The sequence below is a fragment of the Salvelinus sp. IW2-2015 genome, linkage group LG32, assembly GCF_002910315.2.
Source record: "Salvelinus sp. IW2-2015 linkage group LG32, ASM291031v2, whole genome shotgun sequence".
In the NCBI taxonomy this organism is placed as follows: Eukaryota; Metazoa; Chordata; class Actinopteri; order Salmoniformes; family Salmonidae; genus Salvelinus; species Salvelinus sp. IW2-2015.
In genome coordinates this window covers 10,858,173-10,879,500 of record NC_036871.1, presented here as the reverse complement: position 1 = coordinate 10,879,500, position 21,328 = coordinate 10,858,173, and the positions used below count along the sequence as shown (strand labels likewise).

The following is a 21,328-nucleotide window of genomic DNA, read 5'->3' as shown; positions in this document are numbered from 1 at the left end:
TGGCACTGATTGGCCTATAAGTGGCACTGTTATAAGTAGTCTCACTTAAACCCTCATATCCGCTGCCCCGTTTGACCAAGAGACTTTGGATGTAGGTGTCTTTCCTAACGGTCAAATAATTTTGCTGTGAACCCCTTCTAACAACCCGAAGAATAATCAAAAAGACTGAAATTTTGTAGCCATCATACTTTCAATCTCATCTTGCATTTCTTTCTTACCGGTATACATTTTAAAAATTGTGATCCAATAGACAAACCAAATGATCTTGAAGGACATGACCCTTTATCTCGTAATCAGCATTATATAGAAGAACATGGCTCTTTAACACTACTAAATGCAGCACAGGCAGTCCTATTAAACCACCAGGGAAGAGGCTTGTTATCACTGGTTTGACTGCTGTCTCCCCTAGGCAAGACTGAGGCCATGCAGAACCATGACAACCACGTCAAAGCCTTTCTACTGTAAGAGCCCTCACTCAAAGAGGTATTCATCTCCATTACACCACAGCGCTTGTCAAAAATGAAAGATCTGCTCTCATAGGCTATACACCCATCACATTCAACATAAAATGCAGATTAAGTGAAGACAGAGTCCTTTTAAAATAGTTAGCTTTAATTTCGTCCCTTCATAAAAACAGATGACTAAGAGAGTTTATTTCAGATAGCTCATTCCACAGAAGGCTCATTCACTGAGCAATGTGATACAGTACACGACATCCCTTTTCTTGAATATCTGAAGAACTATGTGATACCGACAGTCAAACCAGTTTAAAACATTATTGATAGTGTGTCAAAAAGTTCAGATTTACCATCCCTATTTGGTAATTGAAGTTGAACACAAAGGCATACGGCGGTATGGTAAGACGTAGATTATTTACTCGTCATGGCAGTAACTTCTGTGTCGTTTCATTGGAGCTGCACCGCAGGCTTCAGGCTTGGGCCCCTAAAGGATAGTATGACAGAGTATACTTCAGAAATCAAAGGATGGCACGCTTATCTTTCTTTTTCCTCACAGCATACTCTAGTGGAGAATGGCGTCAACAAATTCCAACTTCAGAGGGTGACTGAATTACCTATTTTTAGTACAGTATCTGCAAAGACTAGTCTATACTCATTCTAATCATTTGATCTTAGTCAGTGGTTTCTATAGACAGGAAAACTACGCACAGTGCATTCGGAAAGTATTCAGACCTCTTGACTTTTCCCACAGTAACGTAAAAATAAAAAAAAATTGGAAAAGGGAAGGGGTCTGAATACTTTCCAAATACACTGTATAGAAACAAGGAAGGAAGAATGGACAAGATGGATAGGACATAACACTGTTAAAACTGGAATGGTAAGTTTGTTCGCCAAAACCTACCTTCCACATGCTACAGATCAGAGTGAAGAGTGAAGACATTGCTTTGTTCTGAAGGTCATCGGAGTGCTCCTGAAAGAAGATTCCGGATATAACAAATCGAGGCAATAAACTTTGTCGAATGTGACAGACTTTACTAGAAGCCGTTAGCAATACAGTAAACTTGCTGACACATACAACAAAAATATTTCGCCTCAGTGAACTAACCCCATTTATGACAATCCAAGGCACATATTCGTGGGCTGGCTTCAAGGCACCAGTCTTCACTGCGTTCTGATGCATCAGCTGATTCCCCTGGTCTCCCTTCACACAGGTCATGATGCTGTCCCACTTGGTGTTCGGGTCATAGAGCGCCACACACTGTCAAGGGGACAGGTGGTTGGAACATTATTATTGTCAATATTTCCAAGTATCCTCATATTTACAATGCCATCCGGTCATATCTTATCTTGCCCTCCAGCCATACCCTTAGACTACCACATGTGAGCAGAACACATCATTAATCACCAACCACAAAAAGTGATTCGGTATTATACATTTCTGGATTTAATTTCAGCCTCTTTGTTTCGTATTTCTCAGGAGCATTTGAATAAAAATAGGGGGTTGCTGTATATTGTTTGAGGCGTGGTCTTTTCATGGTCTTGTGTTGAGAGAAAGAAGGTAAGAGGTAACATGTCACTCACCTTCTCTCCCGCTTTAACTACATCAGTGGAGGCCTCCATGCAGTAGGTGATCTGGAATGCTTTGCTTCCTGTAGCATTCAATATGCAGGTCTGGAGAGAGAAGGGAAGATACTTTTTTTTTTTTTTTTAAAGGTGTAAAACAATGTCACTTTTTTTTCTTCTGGAAAGCTTCATGTTACAGCCCGTTTTAAGCTGCTACTTACTTACCTGCTATTCAAATAGGAAGCTATGTGGTGACAATGGTGACACTTTCTGGTACTTACATCAAATAATTCAGCTTACAAAGTGAAGCGTGTGCCAATGAATCGCAGAGAAACCAAAGTGTTATTACTATGCAATTATTAGACAAGTACAGTTTTAATAAGTCACTTACAAGTAACTACCTGGTCAACAGTGGGCTGTAAAATAAAGCGTTACCAAAATCTCACCTCAATCATGTTGCCGAGACACTCCTCCTCACCATGCTGGCAGGTGAACTGATACTGCTTCCCATCAAAAGATTCCTGTAGTGAGACCAACGAAAATGATTTCAAACTAAAACACAGAATTCCTCAACTCCAATCACTGCTAACTACGTTGTCTAAGCAATATCCAATATCCAATATAGTGTCATAATACATGAGACAAGCGTCATCATTTCTAGCCTACTGTATAAGACCTACGTGTGCATTTCCGTAGGGCACCAGTGTGACACTCATGATGTCCTGCAACATGGTCCATGTGGGAAAGAGCTGTGAGGTAAGGAATAACCGGCATCCTGGGCACAGACTTTCAAAATACAGCTCCACCTGCACGGGCTGCACCTGTGTGTTGGGCTTGGTGGAATTGGCTTCCAGGCACTGCTTCAGAACCTGCCACAAGAAAAGTAAAACGACTTTACAGTAAAGCAATACACACACAGAATGAGTTTGGTTGAATGTTTAGTAGGTCTAAATTGGTTCTAGATATGATATGTCAATCAGGACATATGGAAGAGAAAAAGTTGATGGGTGTTGATGTTATATTTTAATATTATTTTTAATGTACAAAAAGATTCACCACACGTTTCTCATTCTCTCAGTCCATTCTCTAATAAAGCGGCAATCAGGAGTTGAAACGCACCCGTTTCGGGAAAAAGCTGAGAGATGTGGCTGGAGAAATTAAACCACACTCAAATTCATAGACATGGCTATTGGATGCAAGGACTGACGATCCATGTAATCAAAATGAAAGTTTTCATGCAGTGTTACCAAAACATTCTATCCATTTAATCCCGAGAAGAAACTCGTGAATGTATCTTACCCCACATTCGATGGCTGAGTCCACGGAGGTACACCACTGTGATGGAGAATATGAGCACGGCGTACAATCTACATTTGACCAGATGGTCAAAAGTGTGAACAGAATAATACCCTTCATCTTTCCTTCAGCACAAGATGACAAACTCTGCCGTCACCCACCTAAACTAGCAAATATCTCAAGTGATTCAAATTGCGTCGCTTGCCCTCTTCCTTGTTAAAGAGATTTTCGATTATGTGATTGGTTCTAAGTCATGTGACCACTAACAACGTCACTAAGCACCGGCAAAGTAGTGCTATAAAAAACAACGGTGGCGTAACATTGTAGCCCGGAAAAACAGACTCTATCGGGACCATTTGAAAAAGCTAGACAACACAGATATCTAGAGAGACTAGTAACATTGTACCACATCACGAGTTGGAATTGTCTTGAAAACGCGTACGTTGTCACGAGTTGTTATTCACCTGGAGATATTTTTGGAGCTTTGTTTCATCCGACTCTTATTACTGTTTATAGAGATTCATTACTGTATTGTAAAACGAGCATAACTTAACTGTTTATAATGTATTATAATCATATCCTGACTAAATATTTATACCATACTTTTTATAGCCTACTTCTTATACCTAACATTCTGAGCCAGTTGAAAAGCTGATACATAGACAAAACATTTTATAAACCTTATAATACATTAAAGGCTCATACATGTACATGATTATTACAAGTTAAGCATTATACCTGCAAGCTTTACCCAGATACATATACAGTTGAAGTTGGAAGTTTACATACACCTTAGCCAAATACATTTAAACTCAGTTTTTCACAATTCCTGACATTTAATCCTAGAAAAATTCCCTGTCTTAGGATCACCACTTTAAGAATGTGAAATGTCAGAATAATAGTAGAGAATCATTTATTTCAGTTTGAATTTCTTTCATCACATTCCCAGTGGGTCAGAAGTTTACATACACTCAATTAGTATTTGGTAGCATTGCCTTTAAATTGTTTAACTTCGGTCAAACGTTTCGGGTAGCCTTCCACAAGCTTCTCACAATAAGTTGGGTGAATTTTGGCCCATTCCTCCTGACAGAGCTGGTGTAACTGAGTCAGGTTTGTAGGCCTCCTTGCTCGCACACACTTTTTCAGTTATGCCCACAAATGTTCTATAGGATTGAGGTCAGGGCTTTGTGATGGCCACTCCAATAGTTTGACTTTGTTGTCCTTTAGCCATTTTGCCACAACTTTGGAAGTATGTTTGGGGTTATTGTCCATTTGGAAGACTGATTTGTGACCAAACGTTAACTTCCTGACTGATGTCTTGAGATGCATGCTATTCAACCGATCACTGCCCGCACCTGCTCGCCCGTCCAGCATCACTACTCTGGACGGCTCTGACTTAGAATACATGGACAACTACAAATACCTAGGTGTCTGGTTAGACTGTAAACTCTCCTTCCAGACTCACATTAAGAATCTCCAATCCAAAATTAAATCTAGAATCGGCTTCCTATATCGCAACAAAGCATCCTTCACTCATGCTGCCAAACATACCCTCGTAAAACTGACCATCCTACGGATCCTCGACTTCGGTGATGTCATCTATAAAATAGCCTCCAACACTCTACTCAACAAAYTGGATGCAGTCTATCACAGTGCCATCCGTTTTGTCACCAAAGCCCCATACACTACCCACCATTGCGACCTGTACGCTCTCGTTGGTTGGCCCTCGCTTCATACTCGTCGCCAAACCCACTGGCTACAGGTTATCTACAAGTCTCTGCTCGGTAAAGCCCCGCCTTATCTCAGCTCACTAGTCACCATAGCAGCACCCACTCGTAGCACGCACTCCAGCAGGTATATCTCACTGGTCACCCCCAAAGCCAATTCCTTCTTTGGTCGTCTTTCCTTCCAGTTCTCTGCTGCCAATGACTGGAACGAACTGCAAAAATCTCTGAAGCTGGAAACACTTATTTCCCTCACTAGCTTTAGGCACCAGCTGTCAGAGCAGCTCACAGATTACTGCACCTGTACATAGCTAGCCTATCTATAATTTAGCCCAAACAACTACCTCTTCCCCTACTGTATTTATTTATTTTCCTCCTTTGCACCCCATTATTTCTATTTCTACTTTGCACATTCTTCCACTTCAAATCTACCATTCCAGTGTTTTACTTGCTATATTGTATTTACCTCGCCACCATGGCCTTTACCTCCCTTATCTCACCTCATTTGCTCACATTGTATATAGACTTATTTTTCTACTGTATTATTGACTGTATGTTTTGTTTATTCCATGTGTAACTCTGTGTTGTTGTATGTGTCGAATTGCTATGCTTTATCTTGGCCAGGTCGCAGTTGCAAATGAGAACTTGTTCTCAACTAGCCTACCTGGTTAAATAAAGGTGAAATAAAAAAATAAAAAAAATAAATGTTGCTTCAATATATCCACATGATGGCATCTATTTTGTGAAGTGCACCAGTCCCTCCTGCAGCAAAGCACCCCCACAACATGATGCTGCCACCCCCGTTCTTCACGGTTGGGACGGTGTTCTTCGGCTTGCAAGCATCACCCTTTTACCTCCAAACATAATGATGGTCATTATGGCCAAAAAGTTATCTTTTTGTTTCATCAGACCAGAGGACATTTATCCAAAAAGTACGATCTTTGTCCCCATGTGAAGTTGCAAAGCCGTAGTCTGGATTTTTTAATGGCGGTTTTGGAGCAGTGGCTTCTTCCTTGCTGAGCGGCCTTTCAGGTTATGTCGATATAGTACTCGTTTTACTGTGGATATAGATACTTTTGTACCTGTTTCCTCCAGCATCTTCACAAGTCCTTTGCTGTTGTTCTGGGATTGATTTGCACTTTTCGCACCAAAGTATGTTCATCTCTAGGAGACAGAACACGTCTCCTTCCTGAGCGGTATGATGGCTGCATGGTCCCATGGTGTTTATACTTGCGTACTATTGTTTGTACAGATGAACAAGGTTCCTTCAGGCGTTTGGAAATTGCTCCCAAGGCTGAACCAGACTTGTGGAGGTCTAGTTATTTTTCTGATTTCTTTTGATTTTCCCATGATGTCAAGCAAAGAGGCACTGAGTTTGAAGGTAGGCCTTGAAATACATCCACAGGTACACCTCCAATTGACTCAAATGATGTCAATTAGCCTATCAGAAGCTTCTAAAGCCATGACATCATTTTCTGTAATTTTCCAAGCTGTTTAAAGGCACAGTCAACTTCGTGTATGTAAACTTCTGACCCACTGGCACTGGAATTGTGATACAGTGAATTATAAGTGAAATAATCTGTCTGTAAACAATTGTTGGAAAAATTACTTGTGTCATGCACAAAGTAGATGTGCTAACCCACTTGGCAAAACAAGTTTGTTCACAAGAAATTGTGAACAAGAAGAAAACAAGAAAAACTAGTTTTAATGACTCCAACCTAAGTGTATGTAAACTTCCGACTTCAACTGTATATTGTTCTAGATATTCACATCAATGCATGCTTTACATTGCTACATCACTGTAACAGGTTGATGTGGAAAGTGAGCTGTAACAGGGTTTTGATCCATCGATCCTGCGATGCAGAGGCAAGAGCACTCTTCCTCTGGGCCTGTCGGATCCATAGATTAAACCAGTTACAACTCACTCTTTCCAAATCGTCCTGTTACATTGCTGCGGTCTTCTATCGCTTTAAGCGCCTACACACTTCTTTGGTCTATTATTGACTGTGTGGAGCACTGACGTCTTGCAATGTACTAAGTGTCCTTTAGGAAGCAAGTTTCTCACATTGATTAGAAGTAGTTTTTCAGGCAGAATGAGGAAATATGAGGTTTATGTCAACATGTTCGTAGTAGTGTTGGGTTGCACAATCAGTCTATCAGTGGCAGTATTAAATTGTAATTTCCAACCAATCAGGCCACTGGTGAGTCAGTGTGGTCTTCGCTCAAAGATCTTGGAAGTTCCCCCTTTATTATTAGAAACCCTGCTACTGTTCCTCATACCACCTGACTGTTCTTACTCAAGAGTCATGGCCTCATGGGCAATGCACACCACAGCAAAAGACAGACTAATTTATTGTTAAAGATTAACCTAGTGTCATGGGATCCTTTAGGGCTGTCTCATAATCTTCAGTGCAGACAAACAGGACAGGAGGATGACTTTATGATGATCCTGTGACAGTTGACTGTTTATGACTGGACTACTTTTCTGTAGTCGGTTCTCCTCTAAGGATCGATTGTTGCCTCGGTCTGTCTCTGCTCTCTTGCAAACTCCTTATGGAATTGTCTACTTAAAACCCCAGGAAATGCATGTTTCAATGAACCCAAACTGAGTCCCGCCCCCCCACCCCAAGTGAACATATAGTAATAACAAATATGCTTTTCGTTGAACATGAGAAAAGTGATTCTTCTGAAATTTGGCTCAAATGCAGTCAGTACAGGTTTGATTGATTCCAACCCTTAATGTGTGTGTAGGCCCACACATGTTGAAATTCATCCAGAAAATGGCACCCTCCTGTGGTTTAAATTCAATACCAACTGCGTCACACGTCGGCAAGTCTACCATAGCCTTCAACTGACAGGAATTCAAGAAGGAATTGACCCAAACTATCCTCAGAGCAGGAAAGGCTCCCACTCTCTGAATTTTYCCCATTTATTCATGGTGCAGGTTTGACTGAAACTTACTGACAAAATACACAAGACCTTTTCTTTCTTTTTCTTACATATTTTATAGATTTTTAAAAATCATTTCATCAACCTAAGGAAATAACAGTACAGAAGTAAGAGTACCTGTTTGAGACAAACAACTCCAAAGCAAGCTGTACACAGAAAACAAAAGAAATAAAATGTTGCATCTGAATTAAGACAGATTGGGGAAAGAGAGAATAATCATTTTAAGTACATAAGGATTGTGCACATCACAACCAGTAGACTCCCACTGGTTCACTGACAGTGCTCCCTCCCTCTGAGTTCAATTGCACTTTGGTGTAGAGTAGCTTTATCAGACTGTCCCGTTAATTTCCAGTCACCGTTTTGAAAAAGGGAAAAACTTCACACCACATCTCAGAACAATAAGAATCATATCATACTGTACTTTGTTTTCTCCAAAGAAAGGTTTGTCAAAATGTACTGTACCTGACCTGCATTCGAATGAGTCACATGATCACATACACAGCCACTTAGGATGAAATCTACATAGAAGGCAGTGTTGGCCAGATTATTTAAAATGTAATCAGTAATGGATTACAGTTACATGAAAAATTATCAGTAATCAGATTACATTTCTCATTTTGAGTAATCAGATTACTTAACGTTTTTTTAAAGTTATTTTTTAACACCCAGATGTATATGCTTTTTTAAAGTGCACCTAGTTGGTAGAGCATGGTGCTTGTAACGCCAGGGAAGTGGGTTCAATTCCCGGGACCACCCATACATGAAATCTATGCACGTATGACTAAGTCTCTTCGGATAAAAGCGTCTGCTAAATAGCATACATTATTAATTTAGCAACATGACTATTTCCAAATTGGGGACTATAATTCACAAGTTCTATATTCTAATGTATTAGAGCATAGTCACAAGGCTCCATACTAAATGTTTTTAGTTGGGGCACCCACCCATGATTTGGTCGCACAAAAATGTTATTGCAGGGTCACGCAATAGAGAGAATGTGTTGCCTAATTAACTTATAGTCATTCAAAATGCTTCATTAAAAAGGTAGTGTATTAGTATGATTCAAGAAATACATTTGATTAATCTAACATGTCCAAGCAGGAATGCATTATTCCAGATATTTAGATGTGCAATCTAAACCAGTCATTGTCATGAATTTTGAGTTTGTAAACTAATAACAATTGCCTAATTGTCAGTCACAATAGGGTTCCTGAATCTTCCAAAATGTTTTTTCAAGAGATTACATTTGTCTACATAATTTTGTTCACTTCAGGCTAAATCATTTGGGGCTCATTCAACACCTGATGAAGTGGTTAGCTAGTTGCTAAATCTACATTCTAATTATACCTGTGTAATTGATTATTAAATAGTAAATTAATGAATAATAATAATGATGAGGAGTAGGCCTATGCAATCACCTTGGAATTGAATGGCCGACGTGAGTGCCCTTTGTTCAATATTAAGAGTTGATCAATAAAAGTAAACCTACAGAAAGCTGGGACCCTCTTCTCTTCTAAAGTAACAACAGTGGTTGCTTTCAAGACTGTGTTTATTGGCCAGAGAGCTAATCAGAGAGCATTTCTCTCTCCCGCTAGGAGCACACAAAGCCAAAGGAGAGAGCTAGAGTGAAAGTGCACTGCTATAGAGCAGCAAGCAGGAACACTGTTGAGTCCAGACAACTGTCTGATTGACCAGAAGGCTAGGTGTAAATCTTTTGGAAGCCTTACCTAGTCACTAAACCCGTTTGAATACAAAAGAAGCCACCCACCCTTGATGGGCGATCAGCAGAACAATAGCATATTTGAGTGCATGGGAGAAGTCTTGAGGGTGTGCTAAATGACAGCAAAACGGACAAAAGTTTTATCCTTTTTTTCTCTTGATATTAGATGAAGTAATCCCACATGTAAATCAGATGTTTTTAATAATGTAACTGTAATCCGATTACATTATTATAATTTAAAAAAATGTAATCCGGGCTGATTAGTTAGGCCTACTTCATATATTTGTAATTGAATTGCGTAATGCCCGTGACATGTAATCCGTTACTACCCAACCCTGATTGAAGGGTTACAGAGATTAGATAAACTTTTAGAAGTAAATGAAAGCATATTTTTAAATGGAGTTTACAAATAGGACTGAACAAATAAAAAACGTTTTGAATGAGAGAGAGCAAGTCACGGAACGTCTTTATCTTAGAGTGTAGTGAGACGAGAATGACTTAGTGCAAAATCGAAATACATGCCTCTTCACTTTCACACATTTCCAAATTAATTTAATAGTTGACTCAACCCAAGACTGTAGACATACATTTTTCACCAAGTAGTGTGCACCTCCCTCGCTTTCAAACTTGAAAAGCCTGAAAACTAAAACCTCCCAAATCATCTAGGGTGCAATCTACGGCCAAATCCTAACTGAGATCTGCAAGCGCAACTCAAAATTTCCCATTGACATCAAAAAACGCGAAGTTAAGCCTTTATCTAAAGTTAAGATTCAGTCGTGAATACACAAGGCTCAGTCTAAGATGAAGTAGTCGGCAGTACAGAGGGTAAAGGAACAGAAATCAAGGATTTTGAGCCACTCAGGGAAGAGGGCCCATTGCAGACCAATCAAAAAATGATTTAGTCGATTCGGTTCTAAGCAGAAGACAGTAACAATTCKTTTTTTKTTTTTTTTAGAGGGAGCACTGTTCGACAAGTACAAAAATAATCAAAACAAATGAACAAGCAGTCATAACATTTTCAAGTTTAAAATGACAAAGGAAAAAAAGAAATCAAATCAATCTATCGGAGTCCCTTTTAGGGACAGACAGATTGACTCTCAAACGCATACTTGCTATTTGGTTAATTAGATATCGTAAACATTTGTACTTTTCTGTATGAAGGAAAATATTCAAGCTAGCTTATTTGATAGATTCTGTAAGGTTATCATTAACAAAGATAAACAAAAACACTTGGACAGACAAATCAATTTGCTAAAAAAAAAAGAAGTCTAATTAAAAACAAACCCTAGGCACCATAAAGGAACACGTTCCAATGATATCATTGTTCCATCTACAAAGGTTGGTTATTCACTGAAGGAGTGTTTCTGAACTGTTTAAATTTGTTCCTTAACTTGTTGGCAACATGTTTGGCCGGTATGAAGTATCATGTGTTGTCTAGTGCATTTGGGGGACTTTTATCCGATTATTAAATGCCCCTCTCTTCGAATCATACATTATTTTCATACCTCAAACACTCCCCTGTTATCACTTTCAAACTGCCTCCTCTCGCAATATAAAAAAACACAACCAGAATCTCCAAGCTGAGAATATATTTTCATGTCATTTTTCCACCATGATTTAAAAATAAATGAAAAAAAATAAAAAGGTGCTTTCCCCATCCCTATGGACAAAGCATATCTGTATAGGAATCTATTTTCTGCTCAGATAATACATTTTATAATCTCAAAATATACAGGCTGTAGTCTAGACACCAGTTAGTCCCAGTATTGGTCAACTCTGTCGTCACCGTCCTTGGTAGGGTAGCAACAACGGAGCTTTGCTGAAAGACACTTGTGTCAAGACTATTGATMATCTCTACTCAAATTTGACAGAGACACTTACGTGTGAGTAGGTGAATGGGGCCAAGGTTTGCCAATCAGTATGTCATCATGGACAACTAGATTCAGCGCTGCATTTTAAAACGTAGATGAGCGTGCCCCCTCTTCCTCAATCATTGCGGGTCAATTAAAACCAATAATACCACGATCAAAAAGGAAGGAACGCTTGCTGGTGATAATGATAAAGCTTAGCTTATGACTTACACATCAGGGCGTTAACACGAAAACTAGAAATGACTTGGCCCACTGATGCAAAGCTGCTGTGGCACTTGTCAATAGACTCGTTTCACATCTAAGCTCATTTAATCAGCGTCTGTTTCGGATCAATTTCCAGCATAATTAAAATCAGAATATATAACCCAAAACAATACGTCAAGATATATTTCTATATATTTCTTTCAAATATGCTTCAAACCTAGATATTCAAACGTAATAAAATGTGAATTACTTGTATTCGGTAACTGATATGGTAGAAGTATGACACCACTATTTACAGGTGTTTTGTACCAAAGATAAGCAATAGTAATGGCCTGGTTAATTCACCTGAACATTTTGGAGAGTGCTATGAGACGGTTTCACGATAACTGGGTAAAGGACAACTCAAAGCTAACCCTGCTCCAAGTCATCTCATGGGCACGACCGCCAAAACACTATCACTGCACATGTGTTATCATTAATGTTAATCAAGTGAYGTTAATGTGACGCGATGACATCCATACCGTTGGAGCGTCGAGGACCGACCAAATATGCCGATTGCATATTAGCTAGCTTCCCTTTCATTTGGTATGAAATGAGTCACCCATTTTCGAATGGGAAATGGGTGGGCCTGGCACAATCAAAACCAAACACAGATTTATAACACAGTTAAACCATTAAAATCATGAAAAACAGCAATAAATGGACATTTGTCCTACTTGCCCCAATACCGGCKTACAATTTCAGAGTTCGTGAAGCCTCCACCAAATGTATCGAGTAAGGGGACGACTGAATGTGTTTTCCCCCACACTCTGTTTCACAAAGAAAGTCCGATTAAAACATCCCTGACATGACACTTAATAAAACAAACAATACTATCATGGCCTACTGAGCTTCACTAATGCGGTTTAGAATTAACTAATTTTGGAGACTCAATTAAAGAAAAACTCCACGCAAAAACGATCTTTTGGTATTTGTTTTAGTCCCTGTTGAAGTTTTATATATAAAAACTTTAAAAAAAACCTTACGTCCATTGTTGATATAGTCCTACATTTTTTTGCATGTCAGCAATCCAGTTCTCGAGATGGATGACTTTAGAAATACAGAAATACAACCGGTATGATAAATTTWGCATCATAAGCAAAATGCATCATACCGGCTGTATTTCTGTACTGTATTTCGAAAGTCATCCATCTCGAGAACTGGATTGCTGACATGCAAAAAAATGTAGGACTATATCAACAATGGACGAATGAAACAAATACCAAAAGATCATTTTTGGTGAMATTTTCTTTAAGGAAAAAGTGCATTTGCAAAATGTTGGTCCGATGGACTGAGTAAATACATGAGTCAGTAGATGGGTAAACAGAATATGAATTCACAGGGAATTGACGTGAAAACACCGCGAGAAGTACTGCATGCATTCACTTAAGAGCTTATTGAATGAGATTCGGTTTATTAAAACAAAAAACGCTACGTATTGGGCTACGACTGTGTATTCACATTTCTATCCACTCTAGGTGTGATTCAATAAACTATACAACAAACCCCAAAGGAAACTGCCTCGCTCACTGAAGAGCACTAAGCTATAGCCCGTCACAAAAAAAAATACAATTGTAACCTTATTAAAAATTATGTAACAAAAGAGAAGCATAACTAAACTAACACAATCTCCATAACTCGGACCTCGCACACTACAGGAAAGACTACAACTACGCGCATTTGCCAGTTCTCTTCAGGGTTTTGACATTAGATCATTGGCAAATGCTTTTTTAACAAAGCATACAGTATGCGGTAGCACGGTCTATAGGAGAGAAGCTCCTCTGACAACGACAAGAGCTAAGGCACTTCTTAACTTTGTGAATCACTCTTTTATAGGCATCTCACTACTGTCACTTCGAGTTTAATTCTAGGCTATTCTTCTGGCCAAGAACTGTGCAAAACACTACTATACAGTACCAAGCTATTTTTCCTTTAGATCATTATTTTTCTTCTACTAATATTTGTACCAAAAATACATTTTGAACACAAAATGCTCTCGCCAATATGCAACGCTCCACAAAATGTTATTTTTTTCAACTTCCAATTAAAATGTGACAATTACACAAACCAAATTACTCCAATTTCCTCCAACTAGTTAACCAATCCAATAGCATGACTATTCAGTTGCAGTATCCACGTATCGTACTTAATCTGTACAACCAACATGAGAAAAATACATCTGCTCTGAGCAAATTATCATGTTTAAAACTACCCAAAAGGAGCGCCATTCTACAAAAAAAATAGCACAACTCCTTTTCTCTGGAAAGTTTCCTCTTTCTCAAGAAATCTGAAAGCGCCACCACGTTTAAAATCCTCAATATCCTCTGTTTCATTACATCAGGCTTCTTTTAGTAATGAATCAACGTTTGAAATTTGGCTGAAGTGTCTTCACGCGAACAAAGTCTGTGCTACGCAAAAGCATAGAAGAGTCGGCAAGAAGAAGTCCTTTAAGCCGCAAAATAAAAGTACTGCTCAGTACCCGCGGAGGGATTCACCTCGACAGTGTGTCTGTCTGTAAATCTATATGTATTCTTATTCACTTACTATTGTTTGTGCATTATACAGGTCTAGTACACAAGACGTATGCACTTAAAACAGCACAAGTACTAGAGCAAGTTGTCTAGGTACTAAACAAAAGAAGGATTTTCATGCATATGGTACTTATGGAAAATCCCCCGGACCTCCGTGGTCATGCTTACTGTCAAAAAGGATCCAATCTTTTTTTGCTACATGAAAAGACATCCTTCATTTGGGCTCACGTTTAGCTGGATACCATGCGTCCTCCAGCAGTTTCCCCTGCAGGGGGGGACACAGTTGAAAAGAAAACCATTCAATAGTTTCTGTTTGACAGTCACACCGCCTGTTACTGTCGGTAGATATATGGATCATATAAACGACAAGAATCATTTTTTTTCCATTTTGTACAACAAAGTTCTACAGCTCTGTGAATCAAGCTCGTGTCAAATAAAAACAACAGTCAAGCTCAAAAGAGGAAGTACCGTGAGTAGTAGTGACGCTGCGACATAAAAGCAAGCGCTTGTGAAAAGAACACTGCATAGGCTTCCTAGAGACTAAGCCATTCAGTACTGAGAGTTAAGATCTGATAGGTCGATGATCTGTGAGTATATTAGCATAGAAATGAGAACATCTCAAGAATACTAACAGTAATACCTTAGTCCATCATGGCTATAGGCTACAGTATAAAGGAAAGCACTTGAAGAGAACATTTGAAATAAGAAACGAGCTTGCAGGGATTTCTCCACTACCCATGATTAAACGGAAAGGGAAACCTGAATCCCTTTAGAAACGGCATTCATCTATTCATATATATATATATATATTTGATCTATTGTGAATATCTATCTATCTTTTCACAATACAACAAATATACTATGTCTATTTTTATAAAGAATGTTTATCTTACAACAAACTGGAGACCAGTAAATTAAACTTTTTAAAATATATTTTTCTAAAGCTTTCTGTCATGCCCCCCTCTCCCTACCCCAGCATCCCACCCTATATAGTTCCCCTCTTTCCCAACACAGGCTTGTAGTCAATCAAGGCTCTTTCTATGGTACTTAAGCAATCTTTTTATAGAACGTGACTGGTGCGTCCAGCCACTTCACCCTGCCTTTCCAGGACCATGTATCTGAAAGCTGGATTCCCCCCCCCCCATCTCTTAGATCTCGTTGTTGTGAAGCGCAGTGTGGTGAGCAGCCAGGTTAGCCAAGTCCTTACTGGGGATGACAGCTCAGGCCTTTGCCTAGAAGGGTAAGTGGGTGCCAAGACAAAAAAAGAAAAGAAGCTGAGCTCCATCCAGTATCTTTAACCTCCAGTTCCCCGACTCTCTCCCCTCTACTCTCGCTCCTTCTTGCTCTTCTAACTATGGTCTGAAAGCTTCCATCATAACTGTGTGCTTATGTTGTTTTCAGTCTACAAACAGGGTTTTCGTCTAAATGTTTACTGCGGCTGGTACGGTGGTACGTAATGAGTGTGCTTCTTTTTTTTGTTGTTGCCATGCTTTGGAAGTGCTGGTCACCGTTGGGGGTCGTCGTGTCACACTGCCCTTCATCTAGGGTGCTGCTGCTGGGTCTGGGTGAGGACTGGGTAGGCCAGGGTTACATTCAGCTGGTCGTTGTGTTGGACCAGGGACTCTTGCTTGTAGTGGAGCACCAGGTCCTTCAGGGAGCCGTACAGGTTGTAAGGCTCGGCGAAGCCGTAGCCTTTATCCGTCTTGTAGATGACGCAGTGTTTGGCGTCGCCGTCCACACTGGAGGAGACAGCGCAAACTCATTTAATGTTTTACAGAAACAAACTAAAAGTAAAAATGTTTTCACTAATAGACATTTCATTTGTAATTAAACACTAAAAACTACATTTTAAGTGAGACGTTAGGGCTGGATCTGAAGCCCCAACCCTGCCAAGGTTTTCCAGCACACAGCTTTGACCTCCCCAGGAGCTATATTGGTCTCCCCCCTTTGGTATCCTCTTTATTAAATGGCACAGTGTACAATGGTCATTTGGGGGAAGGCCAACAACAGGTGGGAAGTAAAACCGCATACATTTTCTTTCCCCGTTTTAAAATAGTTCAACCCATCATAGAATAATCTTAGCCCTTTTGACTGACATGTAACACACTGAAATAAACACTCACACCACGGAGCAGGCGTAGGAGCCCTTCTGCGTCTGGCTCTCTCGGATTAGGAAGGTGCCGTCACACTTGTCCCTAAGCAGCTCCTCTGCCTGGGTGCGCTTGATGTCGCCCACGTACCATGTGCACTCGTCGTGGTGGGGCGAGCCCTCATCCTCCTCCACCAGCGAGTATGAGCTGTAGGAGGGAAACAGGGTGTTAATGACTCATCGTCTCACTGGATGTTTTACAAAATCCTTTATAAAAGGTGTTAGGATTACTTTTGGGTAGCTGATGCAGAGTTTAAAGGCATTGCAGCTTTTACGGAAAGGCAACCTGGTTATTCTCAGTGGGCACAAATTGGTTGCAAGGACATAATTGTCATTTTGTAAATATCTTTTTACAACAAGAAAATGGACACACATGCTTTGTTTAATGACAGTGGCAGGTCAGTGGTAAAAATAGAAAAGAGTAGAGGGTCTAGAGAGCTTCCCTGCAGTACACCACACTGTTTTAATTGATTTTTTATTCATTGAATATTCGAAACATACAATATACTTGCAGTGAAACCGCTCAATAACTACATCATACCAGTCATCCAACAGATTCCCATTCAGAGCGACACACCGTAGCATCCAGGGTCAATGACCTGCTCAAGGGCATGTTGACCGATCTACCAACAGGCCAAAAAACATGAACCCGAATCCTCAAATGATCCCCCCACAGTTCCCCAATTGCTGTCCCTCAACCATTCGAGACCCCTCCCACAGTCCCCCCCCCAGTACACGTTTGACATAACAGAAGCTTCCATTAAAGAAAACCCTCAGAGTTCTCTCAAATTTCTCGAATGAACAGCAAACCTGGTTTCAAAAAACAGCTAAAGAACTACCTCACGGCACAACGCCTTCTCCCCTATTTGACCATGATAGTTTGTGTATGTATGCATGTATTGCTTTTTTAGGCTACGTGTGCCTTTTTAAAAATGTATGTAGTTCTGTCCTTGAGCTGTTCTTGTCTATTACTGTTCTGTATTATGTCATGTTTCATGTTTTGTGTGGACCCCAGGAAGAGTAGCTGCTGCTTTCGCAACAGCTAATGGTGATCCTAATAAAATACGTCAATATGCCTCCCGGGTGGCGCAGTGGTCTAGGGCACTGCATCGCAGCGCTAGCTGTGCCACCAGAGTCTCTGGGTTCGCGCCCAGGCTCTGTCGCAGCCGGCCGCGACCGGGGGGTCCGTGGGGCGACGCACAATTGGCCTAGCGTCGTCCGGGTTAGGGAGGGTTTGGCCGGTAGGGATATCCTTGTCTCAATCGCGCTCCAGCGACTCCTGTGGCGGGCCGGGCGCAGTGCACGCTAACCAAGGGGGGCGGGTGCACGGTGTTTCCTCCGACACATTGGTGCGGCTGCGCTTCCGGGTTGGAGGCACGCTGTGTTAAGAAGCAGTGCGGCTTGGTTGGGTTGTGCTTCGGAGGACGCATGACTTTCGACCTTCGTCTCTCCCGAGCCCGTACGGGAGTTGCAGCGATGAGACAAGATAGTAATTACTAGCGATTGGATACCACGAAAATTGGGGAGAAATAGGGGTAAAAAAATAAAAAAATAAAAACGTCAATATGAATCCATACAAATACAGGAACAATATCACGTCAATACAGAATACAAGGCAACAGTTTCAAATTTACGTTTTACAGACGCACCCAACGGGTATAGCTTTATAACATGCAATCTAAACACTTGCCAAATGTTGCAGCTTTGTCACTTCTCTTCTGCCTCGTTCTTTATGCCCAGCCACTCATTGATACTCTTCTGCCTCGTCCCCTTCTGTGTCAACCATCTGCAAGACAAAAGAAACAGAATTGCACACAAGTCCACTTAATTCAGTCAACAAATATCAATATAATATATATATATATATATAAACTGCATATTTAATAATATAACTTGTTGAACATAGCTATGCCATCAGTCTTGCGTGTTTTCATGATCACACCATTAGCTATTAGCTATCCTGCTACAGAGCTTTTGATGATGTTGGGATGAGTGCACTCAATCGAATATGTTTCAAGGTAAACAAAAAAATGTCTCTATAGTATTGTATTTTTACACCAGGTACTGGTCCCGGATCTTCCTTAGCTGAATGAGGTCCGGCTTCAGGCTGTTTCTCTCTTGTCAATCTCTCGGTTGTCAGTGGCCTGCTGCTTCAGATCTTGCTCCAGCTTTCTCTTGCTGTCGTGGATCTCCGTCACCCTAGACTTCAGACGCTCTGAGTTGCTCTGTATCCTGAAGTGAGTGGGGGGGGGGGGGGGAGCCCATAACAAATCACCTCTGGGGTTCATTGGTAGTGGTCTGGTTTGACTGTTCTTTACAATACATTGACTGATGATTTAAATTGTCTTAAAATACAGCCTACGTACATACAGAGGTACTAGTTTGACACAAGTTGTGGTTTAAATACCCATGTCACTATGGACAGGCAAAACCCTTACTTCTGGATCTCCTTGTCGTTGCCTTCGCGTAGGAACTTCTCGATGGACTCTTTGCTGTAGCGCTCCTGGGTCTCACACTGCTCCTCGAAGATCTTGATGGTCTCGCCGAAGGCCTCGATAGCCGTGCGCTTCATCTGGAGCTCCTGACAGAGACACACAGGGGAACACAAGTCAGCATGGGGCATGATGGGACCAATGCAATCCTCCTATTTGTTTCCTCTCCTTTTGCGACCACTTACAGTCATGCGTGCGTACATTTTACGTATGGGTGGCCCCAGTGGGAATCGAACCCACATCCCTTGGAATTGCAAGCGCCATGCTCTACCAACTAAACCACACAGGACATTGAAATACTTTGAAATGGAGTCTTATCTTCTTCGCTTTTCCACTCATGGCAATGGCAGTTAGGAGAGATGTGAATTTCCACCATTTTCTTTTCACCTGTCCTCTCAGATCATTGGTTATAGAGCAAGGATAAAAGAAGGATACAAGAACAATATCTAATTTCAGAGTATTGGGACAGAGCCTGAGACAGAGGTGTGTTCCAGAAGTATGGACCCAGTACGCCCTTTACAGTACAGGAAGCAGTATAGTACCTGTGAGGTGCGTGTGTACTCCTCGTAGAGCACGTCGTACTCCCGGCTCTTCTCCTGGTACTGCTCATGGTACACCTTCAGCTGCTCGCCCACCGCCTCAATGCTGTCCTCTTTCACCAGCTGCTCCTGAGGAAAGCAACGTTATACAATCGTCAGTGACAATATTCACAAAGCAACCAATCAAGCGGGAAGACAATGATGCTGCAATACAAATTGAGCAGGAACTGAATCAAACCTTCCATGAAAATGTAATTCTAACTTGCACTCTAACCGGCAATGTCTTGGAATTCGAGGAGTGGAGAGAAAAAAAATCTGAATGTATACATCTGAGTTGGCTGAAATATGCATCTGTGGTTCTGGTATAGACTACAGAAGATTAGGAAGGTTAGAAAGGCCAGCAATAGGACAAAGTTCAATTTCGATGCACAGTAAAGTTGTCTGTTGTTGTCAATGTACATGTAGTGTAAAGTAGGTACCTGTTGGTATTTGGAGACGGGGTAGAGGAGCCGGGTGTCCAGCTTAGCGTTGTACTGGGCCAGGGAATCGTGGCGGTAGTGGTTGATGAGCTCCACCACCGTGGCGAAGGTGAGCGGCTCGGAGAAGCCATAGCGACCGCCCCGGTGGCAGATCTTTATCAGCTTGTTGTTGCCTCCTTTCCTGTGGTGGAGAAACGGTGAGAAATACATTTGAAATCTCTGTGAAAGTTTTTTTWAATTTTACCTTTATTTAACTAGGCAAGTCAGTTAAGAACAAATTCTTATTTTCAATGACGGCCTAGGAACAGTGGGTTAACTGCCTTGTTCAGGTGCAGAACAACAGATTTGATGTCAGCTCGGGGATTCGAACTTGCAACCTTTTGGTTACTAGTTCAACACTCTAACCACTAGGCTACCCTGCCGCCCCAAGTGACGTTGCTTTCATTAAGATTCATTCTGTAGATCCTTTTAACCATTTGCTCTTTTTCCAAACCTGAACCCAAGAATCGCAATAGCAAACTTACATTCCACATTCTAAAAGGAGATCAAAAATCACTAATTTACAGAAGTTTAGTAAATGTGTAATGTTGACCGTCCTCCGCTCTTTACATAAGACATATACTGTATTACTTGATACAAGGAGTAGCCTCTCACCTGAGGGTCAGTGTGTACTCTCCTTCCAGTTTGCTGGAGGCGTCGCGGACCATGAACGTCCCGTCAGGGGTGTCTCTCATCTTCTCGTTCACCTCCTCCCTGGAAACACAATGGCACAGTTGAAGGGGATTGTGAATTCATTAAAGCGCCACATCCTTCACAATATAATATCCCGTGGGCAGATTCTGCGCGTAGACCAAAGAATCTTCCGGGACTAAATGGAATGCGTGAGATAACGAGCAGCAGAAGCTCAGATTTTGGGGTTTTCGTCACTGGCTATTTGGACGTATTAGGATTTGGCGAAGGAGGTGCTTAAACTGCTTCGACTCTGGCTGAGAGTTTCCTTTTGAGAGTGTGGAAACTTTTGCCGGAACTCTCAATTTCTAACACGAATKAACAAAGCAGTTAATCACGCAGCTGACCAAATTACGCAAGATTTTACTTTAACACACAATACAATTTAATGGCTAGCACATGACGACAATAGGCTGTTTCATGAGAGCTGATTATCGTATACCATAATCTACAAATAGTTTTTACTATAATCCAGTTTTAATCCACACAAAAATGTGGTTACTGGATAAATAAATACTATAGGCCAGGGATCATCAACTACATTCAGCCGCGGGACGATTTTTTCTTGAGCGGATGGTCAGGGGT

General features: G+C 40.9%; 1 protein-coding gene and 1 pseudogene across 1 annotated transcript; both read right to left on the bottom strand.

Annotated features, from left to right (window-relative positions):
• Window positions 1–594: 594 nt before the first annotated feature.
• LOC111956765 (gamma-interferon-inducible lysosomal thiol reductase) lies at window positions 595–3,559 on the bottom strand. Its single transcript, XM_023977349.2, has 7 exons — window positions 3,321–3,559; window positions 2,702–2,890; window positions 2,468–2,542; window positions 2,040–2,129; window positions 1,564–1,716; window positions 1,360–1,428; window positions 595–942 (listed from the first exon to the last, which is right to left on the bottom strand). The coding sequence occupies exons 1-7, from the start codon at window positions 3,435–3,437 to the stop codon at window positions 874–876; spliced, it is 762 nt and encodes a 253-aa protein (XP_023833117.1). The 5' UTR covers window positions 3,438–3,559; the 3' UTR covers window positions 595–873.
• A 4,462-nt stretch (window positions 3,560–8,021) lies between these two features.
• The window catches only part of LOC111956317 (phosphatidylinositol 3-kinase regulatory subunit gamma-like), a 50,533-nt pseudogene continuing 37,226 nt past the window's right edge, over window positions 8,022–21,328 (bottom strand).